General features: G+C 38.7%; 1 protein-coding gene across 2 annotated transcripts; it reads right to left on the reverse strand.

The window, feature by feature from the left end:
• Positions 1-1,012: 1,012 nt before the first annotated feature.
• LOC106059872 (uncharacterized) lies at positions 1,013-15,681 on the reverse strand. Of its 2 annotated transcripts, none has more exons than XM_056014916.1 (8): positions 15,502-15,681; positions 14,015-14,099; positions 11,506-11,702; positions 10,433-10,634; positions 6,479-6,769; positions 4,403-4,444; positions 3,758-3,883; positions 1,013-1,281 (listed from the first exon to the last, which is right to left on the reverse strand). In XM_056014916.1, the coding sequence occupies exons 2-8, from the start codon at positions 14,094-14,096 to the stop codon at positions 1,217-1,219; spliced, it is 1,005 nt and encodes a 334-aa protein (XP_055870891.1). In that variant the 5' UTR covers positions 14,097-14,099; positions 15,502-15,681; the 3' UTR covers positions 1,013-1,216. The 2 variants fall into 2 exon arrangements, with proteins under 2 accessions (XP_055870891.1, XP_013073021.2); XM_013217567.2 differs by having other exon boundaries at positions 15,418-15,681.
• Positions 15,682-21,489: the final 5,808 nt, after the last annotated feature.

Consider the following 21,489-nt stretch of genomic DNA (forward strand, 5'->3'; position numbering starts at 1 on the left):
TCACTAAAGGCAAGGAACTAGTTCCTCACTCCAGGCATGGAACTAGTTCCTCACTCCAGGCATGGAACTAGTTCCTCACTCCAGGCATGGAACTAGTTCCTCACTAAAGGCATGGAACTAGTTCCTCACTCCAGGCATGGAACTAGTTCCTCACTTCAGGCATGGAACTAGTTCCTCACTTCAGGCATGGAACTAGTTCCTCACTCCAGGCATGGAACTAGTTCCTCACTCCAGGCATGGAACTAGTTCCTCACTTCAAGCATGGAACTAGTTTCTCACTTCAAGCATCCTTTGGAACGTAAATATCCGATAAATTGTACAATCAGCAGCTTTGGGAGGTCTGCCAGAATGAAGCACAGTTGGCTACATTTCCCTTAAGGTTACCGGCTCTGGATTTTGCCTCTGGAGTCCTTTCGAAGCTTTTCTATTAAAAGGGTGTGTAAGTTGTTTTTTTTTGTTTCTTAATTATGGCTTTTAAATAGCGCTACTTTTATGCTTATAGCATGCTCAGAGCGCTGTGGTCCAATTCGGTCCAATCTCATTTGTGGACCAGTCGGTGGGTGTGTGTGTGTGGGGGTTTTGGGAGAAGGTTTTTTTCCGTGCTGCCTTTAGGTGCTCAGTAAACACAACTCTGCTTGAGTCGGGTGTTGAACCTCGATCTCCTTCATATAGGTAGCCAAGCCAAGCGTATTTGGCCTCTCGACCACGCTTCCCACTTAAATCCTCTTATCAGCCGACACTTAATGAGAAAAAGCTGGATGCTGGAAGCAATAGGCTTGGTTAAGTGGAAATCTAGAAATTCCTGAAACTGGCAAGGAAATTGATACATATCACGCTATTAACGTGAATGTCGTGAGTACAACCCTCACAGTGGTCGACTTCTTTTTGTAAATGGCGATCCAGTCCGATAGGATACCACGATATGGTGACCCTATTTAATGAGCGAGGTTGTCACAGTCAAGACAGTTCAGTGTGGTTTGATTTGATAAAAAAAAAAAAAGAACTACACAGGTTAATAGGATATAGCATTTATTTTAACTTTTCCCACTGCTTATATTTGATAAACAAACTAAACGAAACTGGTTATATATAGACTGAATGTGTCCCCAACAACAAGAACAACAACAGAGATGTACTACACTTAGATCAAAGCATTGTTCACAACAATAACAACTTTCAAAAACAATGTCCCTCCGTCTTGTCTGCTGGCAATCCTTCACTGGGTCTGACATGCGTACAACAAGAAAGCCAAAGCGAGGCGCATCATCACTTCGAAGAGGTCTGTAGACAAACCATCAAATACACACATGAGACTATTTGAGCTCAGACATTTACGTTGCGGGTGTGGTGTCAGACGAAGAGTGAATCTAGAAAAATCTGCTCGCGCGATAAATTAAAACGGAATCATAATAACGGCCTTGCAGCCATGTTATCTAAGGAAGGGCTACCGGTCACTTCATCCCCTGACACTTCATGCCCGGTCATTTCATTCCCTGGTCATTTCATCCCCGGTCATTTCATTCCCTGATCCAACAAAAAATAATTGTAAAAAGTATGAAACGAACAATATTTCATTTATTTGTGTCTGTACATGACAAGAAGTGTGACCTACTAAATAGAATTGAATGCCATTAAAAAGAGAGTTGATGTAAAAATTGTTTTTGCGTGTTAATCGAAATCAAATAACTTAAGCTATTGCTAGTTGGTACAGAAGACGATCCATTGATTCGCATTGCTTTGCTGTACATCTGTTGTAATTTCTTGGTCAATGTTGCATATATCTTTTTTGGACGTTTTTCAGTGCCACTATTTATAACTTTAATGTTATAACGGGGATTCAAAACAAAGCGTGTATTGGCGACATGAATCGGCCCCAGAGGAGGGTTGTAGTCGGCGTCTATTAGAATAATTAAAACGTTACGTCAGGGTTAAAAATGACGCGCCCATATTCACGAAAGAACAATTGTCGAATAAAGATCAAATGAAAGATGGCGTCAGGAGATAGGATGTCGTCTGCATGATCAAAAGTATTCTGATCGTTCTTCCAACTCTCAGAAGATTTTCACTACTTTCACCACACCTTGGCCCCTGATCATTACATCACGCAATATGATTAGTATAATATTGACATCCCAACATCAAATAGATACAATATAACGGTAACTAAATGGATTCGATTATTTTTATTAATACATCGGCACAGTTTTGGCCACTGAGCTCATAATCCCTCGAGGGTTTCTTCCCCTATTTAGGCCAAGTACTAAGAGTTACACAACTGAGGTATTAAAAATAAGGTCCACTCACAGCTCAAATAGTATACACGGTAGTAGTCTAATCAAAATATGTTGTAAATATGTATATATTTATGAGAACTTTGCCCGATCTCAACTCAGATTTTAGCAGTCAACCGCACTCAAGGATAAAGCCCGGTACTTTCCCAGGATCAACGCAATCCAACAGTGTTTTGAGGATGTCTGTTCTACACTATTACTATTTCCCTCAAAACTCCTGGTATCTGGGGCAATCAAGGTGGATATGCTCAACGGTGGGGTAAGAGTTACAATCATCACACAGTAGGGGGCTCCACTCAGTTTAGTACAAAGGAGTGTGTGATGTATTCTGGACATGGTCGTGCTTCCACAACGTGTCAGACCTTTAGATGTGGACCGTCTCCTCACATCCTCCACAACCCGTCTTACCTTGTTGCGGGTCTCACAGAGTCTATACTCTGTCTCAGGTCTGAGCATCACGAACCCCACGTTACAGTGTATCTACTTATTTACATATATTATCATATTTCTCATTAAGAATGTCAAGGAAAGGGGGGGGGGAACAACATGCCATAATTATAAAAAAGCGTGGTCGAGAGGCCAAGTGCGCTTGAACTTGGCTTGGCTTGGCTACCTAGAAGGGGGCTCGAGGTTCGACAACCAACTCCTAGATACCCCCTCCCCACCCCACCCCCCAAACCCTAACAGCACAATTACACAATGACTAAGAAAAAAATATTTCATTGGGAATGAGATGACCGGAGATGAAGTGACAAGGGATGAAATGACCTGTCACCCTAAAGATGAGCTGTAAGCTCCCCCTGGCGGGAGATTCGCTTCTTACTGAGCTACAGTAATGCATTACTCAGTACGAAGAACATCTGTGAGCTTAAATTAACGAACATTCTTAAAATCTTTATCCTGCCCTATGCCAGTGATGCCTAATCTACAGTCCGACTAATCCTGTGGCTTCGATGATGTCCACTCCTTCGAACTTCTGCCCAAGATACAACAGATACATATTGAAACTGTAGAGATCCATTTCCAGTGAATTGGACCTTATGCTTATATTTTTACATAAGTCTAATATAGATTACATCTAGATTCTAGACCTAGTAGATCTAGACTAGACCTCAAGAGTTCTAAATCTAAACTTTAGGTTTAGTGTTAGATCTAGATGGAGACATCTAGATATTCATTTAATGAACATAGCAATAAATAATGGAACAAATATACCTGTCTTGCTGGCCGAATCAGAAAATACATTTTTTTTTGCAACTGATGATGCCACGGGTTAGATACCAGAATTTAATCCCCCAAAAAGTATTATTTTATTGTTTTTGAATTTTAATAATAGCGATATCGTCTTTAAAAAAATAGTTGTTTTTTTTATATTTTAAAAATGTTTTTCTTGTTTATGTCTAAGACTTAAGTCTATGAAATGTTCTAGTGTCTTGTCACAAAATAAGTCAAAGTAAGATACTGACCTGTGTCCACAGAATGAGCTCCAAGTTCCACTGGTTCGTCGATTAATTTGCCCAGAGACTTCAAAAATTTAATGCCTACCACCTCCAAGATAACAGAGTCATTGTCATCAACATCTAACATATCATCTAAAACAAAGAAAAAAAAACAAATTGATTATTTAGTCTTTTACTGTCGAATTTAAGCAAAAAACGCAAAAGGCCTCTTTCAGCTATATTTATATATATAGTACCAGGTGGCATAGCCTCGCTCGGTTGAATAATTTCTTAAGGAAGGAAATATACTCAAGTCAATTTGGAAATATTTTTGTAATTACGAAAATGAACTATCGGGTAAAGAGTATCAATCTGATGAGTTGTTTTTGTGTTCTGTTAGTTGTCGATGTAATTGTACACGGCAATTAGAATAGAAGGTCTCGTAAGTTCCTTAACAGAGTAGAAAAACCGCAACCCATATAAAAACCACTGGTTTATTATTGGCCTGGAAGAAAGTCCTTGCAGTGTAACTTCTCACTCAAATGGTTACGTTCAGACATTTAATATTGTAATTAGTATATGGCTTTATGGCTTTAGTACGAAACATCAGGTGATGCTAAATCATTACGTTCTAGGGTAAAACGTGTACACCTAATAGAAATGACTACTTACTTTTCAAGACAAAGTCTCCGGCAAACTTCATTGAGTCCGGATCTATTCCAACAGAAAATGCAAAACATAAAGGTGGTTTATACGTTTGCCACCTAAAAGTTTTAAAAGTTTATTTTCTGGAGCATTCGTATTTTTGTTGCAAAGCTTAAATCTGTCTGTCTGTCTGTCTGGGTGGAATCTTGTACAATTTGGTTATTTCTTCCACTTCCCATTCTTGGCTCGAGTTGAAACTTTGCTCAATTATTTATTGTCGATGACAACATGTGAATCAATAAAAAATTAACCAATTAATTAATCAGTTAGTCTTAATCAATTAATTTTTTTGTAGACAATGTGCAAAGCTACGAGGAGATAAGCCATGCGTAGAGAAGTAGGTCTTTCGCTAACCAATTTTAAAACTAACAATAGACTATAAAACCTTCTTGAATAGCTGAGAGGCAAGGTACACTGTCACTTCACCATCAAACAAAAAAAAAAACTAAGCAAAACAAAACAAACAAAAAAAACGGGTGGAAACGGATTTCGAAAACGGCTCTAAAGATTTTCCTAGAAATTTGACAGTTTTGAGAAAATAATGAATAGCTAATTGGCCACACTGTGAAAAAACTCTGGTTTAAACAATTAAAAATCTTTAAACTTAAACTTGGAGGGAATGAATAGCTAATTGGCCACACTGTGAAAAAACTCTGGTTTAAACAATTAAAAATCTTTAAACTTAAACTTGGAGGTCTAGACATTCTATATCTGACTTGAATACGGGTATTACAAGAGGACTTAAAAAATGGACGTTCAGGAATATTTTACGCACCGTCTTCTAAGCCTGGATCTCTTGGCCTATCATTAGAGTCTGATATACTCTCAGTAGATTTATACATTCGCTTAATCAGAAATGTTTCCGAAAGGGAAGGGGGGGGGAGTGGGGAGGGGAGGGGAAAGGAGTTGGGAAAAAATGTTTAATTTTTTTAAATCTATCATTCTTTAGTAATTAAGACCAAAATAATCGCTCTTACAAAAAGTTATCAGCTTCAAAAAGGAGAAAATTTTCTTGTAAAAACACAAAAAAAAATGTGTTTCTTGTTTTCTAATAATATTCGAAGAGACACTTTTGCTGGGCACGTAATGAATCTGGCGTACATTATTTTACACGCCAATACGAACTATTTAAAGACCGCATCACAAACCAAGATATTAGAGACAGGGTTACTTAAAAATCTTTAAACTTAAACTTGGAGGGAATGAATAGCTAATTGGCCACACTGTGAAAAAACTCTGGTTTAAACAATTAAAAATCTTTAAACTTAAACTTGGAGGTCTAGACATTCTATATCTGACTTGAATACGGGTATTACAAGAGGACTTAAAAAATGGACGTTCAGGAATATTTTACGCACCGTCTTCTAAGCCTGGATCTCTTGGCCTATCATTAGAGTCTGATATACTCTCAGTAGATTTATACATTCGCTTAATCAGAAATGTTTCCGAAAGGGAAGGGGGGGGGGAGTGGGGGGGGGGGAGGGGAAAGGAGTTGGGAAAAAATGTTTAATTTTTTTAAATCTATCATTCTTTAGTAATTAAGACCAAAATAATCGCTCTTACAAAAAGTTATCAGCTTCAAAAAGGAGAAAATTTTCTTGTAAAAACACAAAAAAAAATGTGTTTCTTGTTTTCTAATAATATTCGAAGAGACACTTTTGCTGGGCACGTAATGAATCTGGCGTACATTATTTTACACGCCAATACGAACTATTTAAAGACCGCATCACAAACCAAGATATTAGAGACAGGGTTACTGCAGCGATTGGACTCTATGATGACCAGCAAGCATGCTAAAAATCTATGGCTATATTACAAGGTCTTCAGGGCTCGCAAAGACCTTTCTTCAGGGAACAGTACCAGGAAAAAGAAGACGATGCAGACCGAGAAATGATGGGAAGAGAACATAAAAGAATGCCATTGAAAGAGGTTCTAACTAAGGCAAAAGACAGTGAGGAATGGAGAGAAACGGTCAACAACTCTGGCATGTTGCCCCAAAGGTAAAACAAACTAAGGTACAAGTAAAGGTAAGGTAAAACAAACCTAAGGAGAGAATGTAATTGTGAAATATCCTTCTCTGGCAGGCGTCATCCAACTCCTCCACTTGGGTGAAGAGGCCTATCCCAGAGAACTTCTCCACCGCCTTGAACAGGACGCGGGCGCAGCTGGTGTTGCTGTAATAGTTGATGCCGTCCAGGTACATGTGGATGGTTTGTCTCTGGATATTGTACACACAGTAGGTGATGGTGGTGATGCCCCACAGGCTGATGAAGACGACTTCATTATCTACCGGAACCACATTACCGTTGACGTACAACACCTCGATCTCTTTACCTGAAGAAAGAAAAAGTCATCATTCATTCTATAGAACAGGGGTGGGCAATTTACGAACCGCGGACCACATGAGGCCCGCCGGAGTGTTTTATGCGTCCCGCCGTCACCTACAGAAGTCAGGTGTGCCCACAGTATAAACTTATAAAAATGCAAATATATTAAAATAATATAAATATAAATTATTGAAACTGTCATTATAAAAAGTTTCAAGCAAACACTATGCTTATTGGCTATACATCAATACACCACTGGCGGATCCGGGGGGGGGGGCGGTAGGGGCGATCGCGATAATTTAACCGATCTTTATATTATGTCGTTCCCTGTTTGCCGATTGCTGGGGGGGGGGGGAGGGCGGTCCGTTTTTATGGAGAAATCATAGTTTGTGAACAAAATTAATTGAATTAATATATAAATTTTATATCATGTCGCTCCCTTTCTGGTATTTTGGCCGATTCGGTGGGGTTGGTGGAAGGGCGATCTGAAGGAAGAAATTGTTCTGTTACTTGAAGGACATTGACTGTGACTTTGTTACCAGAGTGGAAGACAGATTTCAGGTTTCATAATTGCCACTGCAATGGATGTTAAATCTTTTCAAACAAGGCTTTCCCATTTCTACAAGCAAGCAAAAGAAAACAGGTTTTGTCATTTTCCTTTGTTGAAAGGTGAAATTATTTCTAGTGAAATGATTATAAGTACAACACTTATTTAGATTTGCAATTTATAAAAGCAAATTTTAAGACGTCAAGAACCGGTTTTCAATACCATTAGTTCACCATTTAGCGCAGAAGCTGATTTAGCTCCAGAGGACATAACTCCGAGCAAAGAGAATTTCCAGTCAGTACTTCCACAGGAGTCTTATGAGTGCCAGAATGTGTATGTCAACACTTTAAAAATGTACTGCTGTTCACACTATATGTGTACATATACAACAGTTCTTCTTCTTTGTTCTCATTTTACATGTTGGAGGGTTCTGATCAGTAATCCTATATCTGAGATGAACTGCGCAATGTTTTCCAGATCAGGCAGTTCTCCGAATAGTTTTGGTTCTATAAGAGGGCTTTGGGGCCAAAGTTCTGTTCGGGCTCTGATTTAGTATGCACCATTGAAGGACATTGTCAGCATTTTCTGGTGATGCTCTAAAATGACAAGTTTAGCTCGTCCCGACATTTAACTTGTCTCATCCAGTGAACAAGCTTTATATTTTTAGTGGGGGGAAACTAAACAAGTATAATTACTGGTCGATTTTGACTGACTGTAATTTGATAGCAGTCACAAGGGTAACAACTAGTAAGCTGGTTCCACAGTTCCGGAAAATTATGCACGAGTTTAAAAAGTAAAATAATGCACATTAAGTACCAATGTATATTAGTGGGGTTATTGTAATATAAAAAGACAACAGCAATTTAAAAAAAAATATTAATTGATTTCAGAAATTGCTTACTCTTCTTGTAATTCCTTAACGTGGAGTGTGGAAAAAAAGAAATGTGAATATAATACAGTGTAACTATGAATTAAATGTTAGCTAAAATATCTTACTAAGTTGTATATACATATGCAGCCCGCCATTCCCAAATTTAAAGAAATGCGGCCCTCGATTCAAAAGGTTGCCCACCCCTGCTATAGAAGAACGCACAATCGCTTGCGAAAGAGACAACTCCAGAACCTTTTTTTTTGTTTCAAAATCCTTGAAACCAGAACAGACAAAAGACAGACGAAGAAGACGAAAACAACTATAAGAGAATTCAAGGCACTAGCGGATCCGGAATGTTTGAGGGGGGAGCGAATTTTTTTCAGAATCCATAACCTTAACCCCGTTTAAAGACCAACCGTAAACATAAACACACACTGTATGTATATATAAATAAATTGACGGCAGCATATTTAAGACACAGCACCTGCTCTCCCGTACAAAAATTAATGGGATGATTGCTACTGAGCTGCTTTATGTGGACGACTAGGTCTTTCTTGCACACACCAAACAGAAGCTTCAACTTGCCGTCCATGAATTTGCTGCGGCTGCTGCCTCGTTTCGTCTGTCTATCTACCTAAAAAAACGGAGGTCATGCTTCAGAAGTCCCAAATGGGAACTAATCCAGATCCACGAATCAATGCGAATGGTCATCTCCTTAATGTTGTTGACCACTTGACCTACCTAGGCAGCACTGTGTCCAACTATGCGTCACTGTCCAGAGAAATAGACAACCGTCTCGCAAAGGCCAATGGTGCTTTTGGTCGCCTCAGACTAAGAGTGTGGCGGAATAGGTCTCTTTACCTAGCAACAAATCTCAATTTTTTTAAAGCAATGGTTCTCATTACACTCTTTTATGGCTCTGAGACCTGGGTGCTCAATTGAAGGTATTTAAGGCTCCTTATGAGACCGTAAACCATATCTTCTTTGAATGCCCCTTCCTAATCCACCTTAAACAGACCTTACAACCACTGCAGCCCAACATAACCAACACCCTGTACGGCAGTGCTGAACAACTGAAGAGAACAGCACACTATTTTTCCTTGGCACAGTCTGCAAGAGCTGACAGTTCAGCAGCAAAAAAAGCTGGCTAGAAGAAGAAGAAGGCTCATCGAACGCTTCCATCAAGGTGCTTCGCCTCATGATGGGCATACACTGGCAGGAATACATTACAAATAACTATGTTCTGCTGGAAGCCGGTGTGAACATAATAGAAGCACTAACTACCATTCGACAGCGGCGCTAGGTCAGACACTTATCCCGCATGGGAAACGACCGCATGCCAAAGGCGATCTTTAGCAAGCTTAGAGGAGGACGGCATAACAGAGGTATCCCCCGTAAGTGCTATGAAGATCAATTCAGGCGCCATTTCGCCCTCCCTGACATAGAGGAAAATAGCTAGCAGCAGATGGCTCATGAAAGAGATAGTTGGAAAACTCACAGATTCTGCGGGACAAACATTTGAGACTCAAAAAAAGCCAGCCATTATTGAGGGCAGGCGTAGAAGACAGAAAGAAAATTTAAATGAACCGTCAGAACAGAACGGCTTTATCTGCACGAAATGCGGGAAAATATGCAGGTCGCAACAGGGTTTGCGTAGTCATGTGAATCACTGCCTTCATCCTTAATCTTCGAAATCGAAGACATTTGCCACAATCCAACCTATTAATAAGGCAAATCAAATGAAGTGAAATAAATAAGGTGGGGTAAAAGGCTGATACTGATACTGTGCCATTAAGGCACATGTGGCGTAAGTATGTCTTTTTCGGCATATTCATCGTAAGATTATCTTCATGTTAAGCGAAACCTCTTGTAATAGACTTGTTCTGGTCAGCAGAAGTTCCAGAACGATGGTTATACGCTCTGGAAAAATTCAACCATTGTAACGCGCTAAAAATGGGTACAATTGGCTTGGCAGATACATATATTGTCTTTTTTAATAACCATTTAATAATTATATTAATAGATAGATAGATAGATAGATAGATAGATAGATAGATAGATAGATAGATAGATAGATAGATAGATAGATAGATAGATAGATAGATAGATAGATAGATAGATAGATAGATAGATAGATAGATCCATTTCGTCCTTCAGTCTTTCTTGGCAAGATCTTTTCTTTTCGCAGCACTCCTGGTCCATCACGTAAGTGGACATTTAATAAGAAAACGAAGAGGGAACATTGTACCTACGCAATATCGTGGGTGCTGGCACTTCTTTCGACGTAATTCTCTGGTCTGCGTAGGCCAAGGTGGTGTAAAACGTCGACTGGTTATACTTCATCAAGGCTTGTTGGTTCAGCTCTGCTCCCAGCAAATATTCGGTGTAGTAGTAAGTGCCAATGGCGAACTCCCCGTCCTTGCCGTCGTTGTACAGCGGAAGGATCGCACCAACCTGGGAGTGGCAAGGGGGGGGGAGAGAGATTTGTACAAAACCACTCAAGTTTTTGTTTTTTAAATAAATCGTATATTTTATTTAAAGTCGTAACTCCTCAGTCGTAACTGACCAGCTTTAGATGGGACACATTGTGTAAAACTTGTTTATATCAGACTAGATTATTCGAAGACCTTGAATAGATCGAAAATTTATAAATACTTAGAGAAAGAAGTGGGGGCAATGTGGCTTTCGAGCCTTGGGTCCTGGGTTCGAATCTCGGTGAAGACTGGCATTTTGAATTTCGGGATTTTTAGGGCGCAGTAATGAGAATCCAGATCTATGTAGAAGTATTATTAGATCGCATAATGAACATGCAGGGTCATGTGTTTATCTCTTTGTGTCTTTCGATTGGATTTATTATTAAACCTCATTTATATTGTGTCTTTATACTTTCAGTATTGCGGTATGCTAATTTATGATAGCTTTACAGATAGATATTTCAAAGTGGATTAAAGTTCATTTAAAATAAAAATGATAATATAATAGCAATACAAATAATAAGGTAGCCAGTGGCGTAGCAACCATGGCGCGAAGGGGTTCATTGCGCCCGTGACAACGACCACTAGGGGCCCAAACGGGGTTATGTAAGGGTAAGAGTTTAAGTACATCACATTATTACATTATTTTAATTAAATCATGTTTATTTTTCTTACATTTTATTTGTGCGCTTTTCTGTGTTTCGCTGTTAGAACCTTCCTAGACCTCACAGCGCCATCTCTAAATAATTAAGCAATTGATTGAATATACTTTAATTATACCAGCGTCAAGAGTAGGCAGTTACGCCTCTACTAAACACAGATACGAAGACACTTCAGAACTTTGCTCTTACCGTGTTGACGCCATCAAACAGAGAGGAATTGAAGTACACTATAATTCTCCAGGGCAGCATAGAAAAGTCGATCCTCTTGCTTAAGATAATAATCTGAAACTTTAGATAATCGCCCCTGTCCAGCACCACATAGTTGCTGCTTCTGCAGATTGACTTAAACGTGGTCACGCTAAAGGCTAAAATCTCCGGGACATCACCTCGTGAGAAAAAAAAAAGAATCAGTTTGTTACCATAACAATATATTGGAGCCTGCAATCAGACCTGGTTTTGGGAGAAGACATTGGGCCTCGTACCTGAAACGTGCATTGAGTTTTTTTTTTCTAACCAATTAACACAGCGAAACGATATTTACAAAAAAAGAATTAATCGGACCTTCTTGGCCATTGGAGGCATGGTGATAGAGTGTAGTAAAAGGCGTGGCTTCCGAGCAGGGCCGGCTCTAACAATTGCGGGGTCCTATACGAAACAGAGTGCGAGGGGCCCAGTCTGGGTAGGGATAAGCATAATGTCAAAATAAAGATTTTGTATTAGAAAATACATTCGTGTTTGCAATACCGTTTTTTAAAATAAAAATGAAAGCTGACAGTGCCGTTATTTTAATCGATCATAGGATTGTCACCAAAAATGACAATTTTGTTTATTTTTCAGTAGATCTTTATGTGTTTTCAGGAGATTTTCATAATTTCAGATTTGAAGGACCTTTCGTATAATGTGAAATTTCAGGAGATTTGAGGTCCTGGAAAATCAGGAGACTGAGTGAAAAAAACAACTGCTATTATATATAAGCTATAATGTTTTAATTTATAATTTACACCCAGAATTAGCGCGGGCCTATGAAAGTGTGGGGACCACTGCGGCCGCATAAGGCCGGCTCTGCTTCCGAGCCTAGGAGTCTCGGATTCGAATGTCAATAAAGTCTGGGATTTTGAGCTTCAGGAAATTTTGGATACCCCCGAGTCCACCCAGCTCTAATGAGTACCTGACATTCGTTGGGGGAAGTAAATGTGGTTGGTCATTGTGCTGGCCACATGACATCCTCGTAACCGTCGTCCATAAAAACAGGCGGCCTTTACATCATATTCCCTATAAATCGCAAGGTCTGAAAGGGATGCTTAACTAACTTTGGCCAATGACAATTAGATGAACCCTCAACATTCCTAAGTTTGTTAGATAGTTTAGTTTTGGAAATTTGGCACATCTTGTTAGACACCTTATTTATAGTTTAGGTATTTAGCGACGCACCATAGAAGACGCATATTGAACGGGACTAGTGACGTTTGGGATATGTTGGGTTAGAGACCGGAAAATCAGTTAGCGATAGAATACTCCAGGGTAACGACATGTTTAGTGACAGAGACTTCTACTGTGGCCTTTTATTAGAATAAATATATGTGAAGTTGTTCATCAGTGTTGACTACATCTCTTCACTAGTTAAAACAGATGTTTATTGTTCATCTGGCTTGTTTGTTCAACTACACGGAATACACCCGAACAATTACACCCAAACGCTTGCAGAGTAATTGGTTGAAATCCAACAGTCATCCATAGTTGACTTCAGGACAGTCTGAACAAGCAACATCACAATCTGCACAGTTCAGGTCATGCCGTGACCATAATCCCTCAAGGGTTACTTCCCCTATCTAGGCCAAGTGTTAAGAGTTACACAACTGAGGTATTAAAAATGAGGTCCACTCACAGCTCAAATAGTACAAATTTAGTAATCTAATACAAATCTGTGGTTAATATGCATATATTTATGCCCGATCTCAACTCAAATTTTTCCCTTTAATATCCTGGTATCTGGGACAATCAAGGAGGATAGGCTCAGCAATGAGGTAGGTGTCACAGTACTCACACAGTAGGGGGGTCCTCTCTCTTTACCACAAAGGAATGTATGATGTAGGTGTGGTCAATCCTAAGTCTGGGCATAGTCGTACATCCACGCTGTGTCAGACCTTTAGATGTGGACCGCCAATGACATCCACCACAACCCGTCTCAGCCTCCCACCGATCGTGCCACTCTCGGTAGATGGCAGAGGCTGTACTCTGTCTCTTATCCGAGCAGGGATTTAGGGCTCTCTTTGCTTCTATGTCTGCTGTTTCATTTTCCCTATATGCCTGATTTTCGAGACCCGAGGGTGTGTATTACCCACAAAAATATGCCTTCTAGTACCAATAAAGTGTAATTAAGAATAGGTGAAACGGGCTGTGACTATAGTTTTGAAATTATCGGAACTACATATAGCAAACGCACCATTGTAATTTTCTTTATCGTTTTAAGATCATTGTTTTCTGCAATACTTCAAAAACGATGGTAGCACCCCAGAGTAAAACTGGACCGCTTTGACGTGAGTGAGACATGGCGATGACGCATTGAAATTAAAATGTTGTGAGGAGCGTTCCAAAAGATTAGGAAACTGCGATTTAGCAGTCAAACCATTTGAAAACCTTTTAAGGTCCACCTTTTCATTTAGAGTTAGTCCCCTTGTAAGTGAATAAGAACTCTTACTTTTATAAGAAGAAGCACAAAGTTGAATGGAGCAGAGGCTGACCCATCCAGCCATCTTGAATACCCACAAGAGGCTAAACATTTCCTGTATAAACAAATGAAAAGGAAAAATGTTACAATTTCTGAAACATTGAAGGCGTCATCGTGTCTGATTCAGATGAAACAGAAGAATGGTTACAAGGGGGGGGGGGCGGGGGTTGATGGCGCCCAAAGTGACGTCGGTACCATAAGTTCGAAGAAAAAATGGTGTATGTGTTTTCTTCTTTTTACAACGTATTATATAGGTACTTGCTCCGTTTGACTCCACAAGCGTACTTGTATCAATTAGTTTGGATCAGTCATGTAATTAAATTTGTATATTTGACTAACAATAAAAAAAGCATTTATGAAAATAAATAAGGGAAACGACCTGAATTCGAACTAGTGAGTTATGATATTCTGGAGCTTTCTATGTTTAGCACAAAGTAGACTCTATGACCATGGAAGATTGTATGATTGAGTTCTCTGTTGTTACTATTTGATGTTTGTGTTCACTAAGCCTGAGAGGGCAGCCTATTATAAAGGGGACTAATTCAGCGTATACCACCACTTCAGTCAAGTACTATTTCACTCCCTTGTTTGAGATACCAAACAAAGTAATTTAATACAAATGATTAATTAACTAATTGGTTAATTATTTTATTGCTTCTTGTGTTGTCAGGTAAAAGAAATAAATAATTGTGCGAAATTTCAGCTTGATCCGAGATTGGGTGTCAGAGAAATAACGTGTGAAAACTTTTGGACAGACAGACAGACAGAATGAGTTGATATAAGCTTTGTAAAAAATAATCACCCGATATGAGCAATATCATGATGTGCTAGATAAATATGAATTTTTGTCGCCATTCAAACTATTAAATCCTCAGATTAAAATCAATCTCGATAGTGCTCACAGCGACATTGACATAAACTAATTTCGTCTGGAGTGGAAGAGGATTCGACGGTTGTCGCAATTTCTTCAGAAGCCTTGGAACTTCTCAAACAAAGACCTTTTTGAGATCTTGTGTTAAAAAAGATATCGGCTAGATTATTCAATCCTGAATATTGCTTTGATTCGCATATATCATATATATCTGACAATTACGGTAAGTCTGGCAATGTGGCTATATGCGAGCGAAGTTTTTTTCAGACTTAAGTTGATCAAGCATAAGTTGCGATCAACGATGAACACAAATTTGCGACTCCCTAATTTGGCAATTTTGTCCATTAAACAAGAGCTGATGGGTAAAAAATAAATTTGTCTCTTCTCTAGATCTAGAATCATTGAAAATTAAATGTTCGTACTTTGAGTATTTAAAAAAATCTCACAAATAGATGTATACCTAGTCTTTCTCTCTCTCTCTCTACATATATCTAGTACCTACTCTTTTTTAAAAATCAGTCTAGACACAAAGAGATCTAGTTCAAATCCAGATCTAGATATATAGATATAAAGTATAAATCTAAACCTGTTCCACAAGTTTGACTTCCTATATGTAACAAGCCTAGCTTCCGTTCAATTGAATGGAGTATTTTAAGACCTAAAAAAAATATATTCTTGGCGACTGAACTAAAGAGTCGCTAATTTCTTCTCTTCCTGCATACTAGACTGGCTTTACCCACCGGCTACGCCCGTTGATTTGTTCCAAGGCTACATATTAAATATTTTGCCATCAACCCATCCCATTTTTTTTTCTTACTTAGACTATAGATCGTAAAGGGACCGCTACACTAATGGCGAGTCCTGTACGGTTGGCTTGGTAAAACATAGGAAAATGGCGGGGGTTCCCGGTGTGCTCGGCCTTCTGCCATGCAGTTTAGTCCATGCGCCCGGAGTGCCGGAAATATCGGAAATAGCAATGTTTTTACATAGACATTGACTTGGACCTCTTCCAGACAGAACGGTTTGTTCAAGCAGGCTTACAAGCTTAGAATTCAAGGAGTCTTCGGCTCAGCTCTTTTGACAATCACACGGTACGTAAATTCGAGGGTCACTTTTCTTTCCCTCCCCCCGACCTTCCCAACCGCTCAACTCTCCGACTTCAAAAAATATTTTGAACAATGAATCAGTCAAGTCTGTCTGAGAGTGAGTGGTCACTTAGAACTGTAAAGTAGATAAACACCAAATCAACAGTCACCTGATTGAGGCTACTTCAAGGTGCAGAGAAATCTTGTGCGAAACACAAAAAGTCTTAGATCGTGAAAATTCAAAGTTTAAAATGTTTACATTGTAAGTGTAAGGGAAATAACTAATTTTAACCTTTCAGCGGGCTAGAGTAGGCCCGCGGGTGAAGTTTGCAATCACTTCCTTAATCTGTTGGACCGTTGGGGCACCACACAAGATCTGTTCCCCGTCATTCTCCATTACTCTACATTTTTTTGCCTTAGATAGTATCTCTTTGAAAGACAGGTCCGTCTATTCTTTTAGGTTGTCTTCCTTCGCTTGTACTAAGTCTGTCTCTAGACTCTTGGCTTGTGGTGCGATCAATGAGGGACAGAACATTTCCTTGTTGTAGAAGCAGTGGTGATAAAGTGAGTTGACATTGTAGTCGATTCTTGCATTTTCTGAAAGCCATTTGAGCATTTGAGATTGAATGCTCAATCTGCTATTAGATATCATGCTACAAACCCTAAAAGGTCTTACTCCTAGCTTCACCGTTACAAGAGGCCGTTATAGAGTTCCTTTAATCAATCAGTCAGTCAGTTTGAGGGTGAGTGGTAACTTAGAACTATAAAGTAGATAAACACCAAATTAACACTAACGTTTAGCGAAATCTTGTGCGAAACACACAAGTCTTAAATCATGAAAATTCAAAAAATCATAACACTTATGTTTCCAATTGTATTTGAACAGCTTTAAATGTGTAAGGGAGGCTATTCTCAATTATTTTTACAAAATCTTGTGGCGGGCCAAATAGAAACCATTCTGCTGGCTGCAAATAGGTAAGCACTTAATATATTTTCAGATAAAATGGCAATTTTTTAGTTTATGTCAATACAGTTAATCATTTCTTTAAAATAAAAAAAGTATTAAAAACGTATATAAAAAATATTTCAGAGTAAAGATTTGAACTCTGCACCCTAAGTTTGGAAAGTCAATGCTCTACTCAAATGCCACAAGACAGACATAGTAACATAATATGTAAGGTTATTTATAGATTTTTAAAAATTAAATCTCTTTTTGAAAGCTAAATCTACAAGTTTTTTATTCAGAAATTTGCAAATATCGCTTCAAAATGTTGAATTTTATGTGAATTAAATATTGGATATGTTTTTCAGTGTAATTACCATAAAGACACAAATTGTTTAATAATATTTGACCTTCAATGTTCCAAAATTGGTACAGCAGTACATATTTGAAATAAATGACAATTTTAACCTTTACAAGAATGACCTTTCAGTATTTCATTTTTTTAGTACAACGGTATAGAGAACTCTTTTGGTGTTTTAATAAGAACATTTTGAATTTTATTTCATAATTTAAAAAAAATTAAATAGTTAAAAAGATATTAAATTGCTAAATCAATTTTGAAACTCATCATTATTAAAATTCTGCAATAAAAAAAATCTTTTTTTTTTACTTATTTTGATAGAATCCATTTATTTTTAAATATAGTACACTTCATTGCTAGCTAAAATATTTTTTATACTTCTTTGTATATAAATAGAAAACAAACACAAGCTGTAACATTGCACAGACAATACATTCTAGCCCGTAATTACGTGCATAACCATGGGCATAGCCGGGGGGGGGGGGGTTTGGGGTTCAACCCCCCCCCTCCCGAAATGAAATCCCCCCCTCCCCGAGTCGGAATTTAGTGACTGATTTTTTGCTTTGATTTTGTTTATTTTAGGTGAGATTTTAATACTAAACCATCACTTGCCCCAGCACAACCAAAGGGGCCTTGAGTTTAAAACCCCCTACCAGGGGGGTTCGAGTTTAAAAACCCCTACTAAGGGCTTTGAGATTAAAACCCCCTACCAGGGGCTTTGAGTTTTAAACCCCCTACCTGCGTTTTTGCAGTTAACTCCCCCTCTTTTATAAAACAAAACAAGAAAAATGCAAACGAAAATCCTCTAATTACAAGAGCACAGTTAAGGAAGATTTTGATTTTAAAACCCCCTCTAAAATTTACGATAAACCCCCCTTTTAATATAAAAAAAAAGCTAATTACGCTCTCAAAATGTTATGAGCGTATCTAAATGGGTTTTGACTCAGTTTTGAGTTTAAACCCCACTTCAGCGGGGTTTGAAGGTAAAAAATACCTCTTTAATAATAAAAACAAAGCAAATTATACACTGAAAATATTATGAGTTTAGTCTAAGGGGTTTTGAGTTTAAACTCCCCTCCAGTGGAGTTTGAAGCTAAAAAGTACCTCTTCAATATAAATAAAAGAAAATTACTCACTCTAAAATCCCGCTAGGGGGGTTTGAGGATAAAAATACATCTTCAGTGTAAGAAAAAAAAAGCAAATTACGCACTCAAAATGTTATGAGCGTTGCCGAAAGGGGTTTTGAGTTTAAACCCCCATTCAGAGGGGTTTGGTGCTAAAAATACATCTTCAATATAAAAAAAAAGCAAATTACACACTAAAATTATTTGAGCGTAGCCAAGCTAATCGGAGGTTTTGAGTTTAAACCCTTCTTCTACAGATGGTTTTTTTTTTAAGTTTAAAACCCCTCCAGATGGTTTTGAGTCTAAGATCCCCCTACAGAGCATTTTGAGGTAGAAATGCCCCAACAGAAGATTTTGACGATAAAACTTCTCTTTTCGATATAAAATCTAAAGCAAACTACAGTCACTTAATTCCAAGAGCGTATTCAAGAGAGGTTACACATTTTTACCAGTGGCAGGGCTCCATTAATAAACTGCAATGAATAGTCATCTACCGAAATCAAAAAACACTAAATGTAGCTCAACAAAGATGGCTAAGACAGATTTTAGGAGTCAGTTATAGAGATCGGGTCTAAATCAATGAAATCCTATGCCGAACTGGGAGTCGACCCCTTAGTAAGATTGTGAGAGAACGACGCATGAAGTTTGCGGGAAATGTTCTCCAACATAATGAATTACGCATAAGAAGAGTTGCAATGATATCCTAGTACAACTTGATGCCACTCATTCATGGAGGTCCTCATGGTAGGTGGGAAGAGGCTTCAGACATTACCAGTGACAGATTTTTATGGAAACAGCTTGACGTCAAATGCTCTGAACGTCGTAGGAGGGTCTAAGTCAGTAAGAATAGCACATTAGGTTTTTGAGATAGAACTTTTTAATAGCAGGAAAATGCACTGTAGATACCTCAGAATATGCATTTTGTTGGTTTTCAATATCAGAAATAGTGCTTGGGGGGGGGGGGGGGCTTCGCCCCGCGCTGGGGGAGATCCTAGCGCTCCCCCAGACCTCTTTGCTAGTAATATCGGGGAATCTACAATTTTTCCACTTATTCATGGAAGAACCTATTCTAGGGCACAATAAACGTCTTCCGAAAGAATGAAGGGTCAGAATGTAATAAAGATTATGTACACACACACACACACACAAATACATATAATTTTTTTTCGCGGGGGGGGGTCGGGTCGGGGGATAAAAAATTTCACCCCCCAAACCCCCCCCCCCCCCCCAGAAAAAACATCCTGGCTACGCCCATGCGTGCATCTATTACAATATAGTATAAGAGACAGCTCTTCTTTTCTTACCTTCTCTCTATTTCTCTCTCTCTCTCTCTCTGTCTCTCTCTCTCTTTCTCTCACTCAAGATATTAGGAAGAGTCTAAATTGTTGGAAACTAAGGAGTCCTCTCTTGTAGTGGGGACCTGGAGCGAAGCAGGGAAGGCTGTCGTTGGTCCGTATTCAGGTTTGGTGGAGAAAGGATTGGTAGAATTAGGAACAAGACTCTTGGAATGTAGAAGGCTGTTGTGTTTGTCCTGCTGTCGTTGGTCCGTATTCAGGTTTGGTGGAGAAAGGATTGGTAGAATTAGGAACAAGACTCTTGGAATGTAGAAGGCTGGTGTGTTTGTCCTGCTGTCGTTGGTCCGTATTCAGGTTTGGTGGAGAAAGGATTGGTAGAATTAGGAACAAGACTCTTGGAATGTAGAAGGCTGTTGTGTTTGTCCTGCTGTCGTTGGTCCGTATTCAGGTTTGGTGGAGAAAGGATTGGTAGAATTAGGAACAAGACTCTTGGAATGTAGAAGGCTGGTGTGTTTGTCCTGCTGTCGTTGGTCCGTATTCAGGTTTGGTGGAGAAAGGATTGGTAGAATTAGGAACAAGACTCTTGGAATGTAGAAGGCTGGTGTGTTTGTCCTGCTGTCGTTGGTCCGTATTCAGGTTTGGTGGAGAAAGGATTGGTAGAATTAGGAACAAGACTCTTGGAATGTAGAAGGCTGGTGTGTTTGTCCTGCTGTCGTTGGTCCGTATTCAGGTTTGGTGGAGAAAGGATTGGTAGAATTAGGAACAAGACTCTTGGAATGTAGAAGGCTGTTGTGTTTGTCCTGCTGTCGTTGGTCCGTATTCAGGTTTGGTGGAGAAAGGATTGGTAGAATTAGGAACAAGACTCTTGGAATGTAGAAGGCTATTGTGTTAGTCCTGGTATATAAACACATTTATTTACTGAAGAACCTAGTTGAGTTGCCTGACTTAGATTTACAATAAACTCATCTATGATTAGTTTTAATCATTTTGTTTTGCTTTTTTTAATTATAAGTAAAAAGACTCTAGACTCTTGATCTATCTTTTTAATGCTATTATTATTGTTTTTTTTTATTTAGACGGCGGCGCCTAAAGAGAAGCGGAAATTACGTAAGGCGTATTAAAAATAAGTAAACTTAGTTAAAAAACACTTTAAAAATAAATAATAATAAAAAATAATAGATCAATCGTGGCTTATTTTTTTATGCTTTAATAGACTGCGGTCTTTTGGGGGAAATACCGGTATCAGTTGTTTCCCTTCCCCACTCCACACACTCACACTCAAAGCTTTAGAAAATAGTTCTACATACAATCTTTGAGCATTCATCGATTTTTCAGCTCTGTATCGAAATAGTTCAAAGTCTCTCTGAGGCTTTTCGGACAGGAGCTTTTTTAAAATTATTATTGCATCCTGCGAATTGAACGCTCGCATTATTTTTTAGCGCCAAAGTCCCCTTCCCACCCCCCATACTTTTAACGCTCCCCTAACATAATTTCAGCCCATCATTTTAGTTTGTTACGTTGACTTAGAGACGGCCCTCTTAGATCGACCTTCCACACACAAATACATACTTCTGATCACATAACTTGAAAACAGAATTGTTTATAAATACTTCTGTCCTTCTGTACATCGGCTACACTAAACTAAAAGCTATTTATAGCTCTACTGCCATAGAAGAACATCTCTCATCTTATCTAATCTTATCTTATTTAATCGTATCGTATCTTATCTTTTACAGACGTTATTTCCAAAAAGAAGATAATTACGA

The sequence above is a fragment of the Biomphalaria glabrata genome, chromosome 17 (genome assembly GCF_947242115.1).
Source record: "Biomphalaria glabrata chromosome 17, xgBioGlab47.1, whole genome shotgun sequence".
In the NCBI taxonomy this organism is placed as follows: Eukaryota; Metazoa; Mollusca; class Gastropoda; family Planorbidae; genus Biomphalaria; species Biomphalaria glabrata.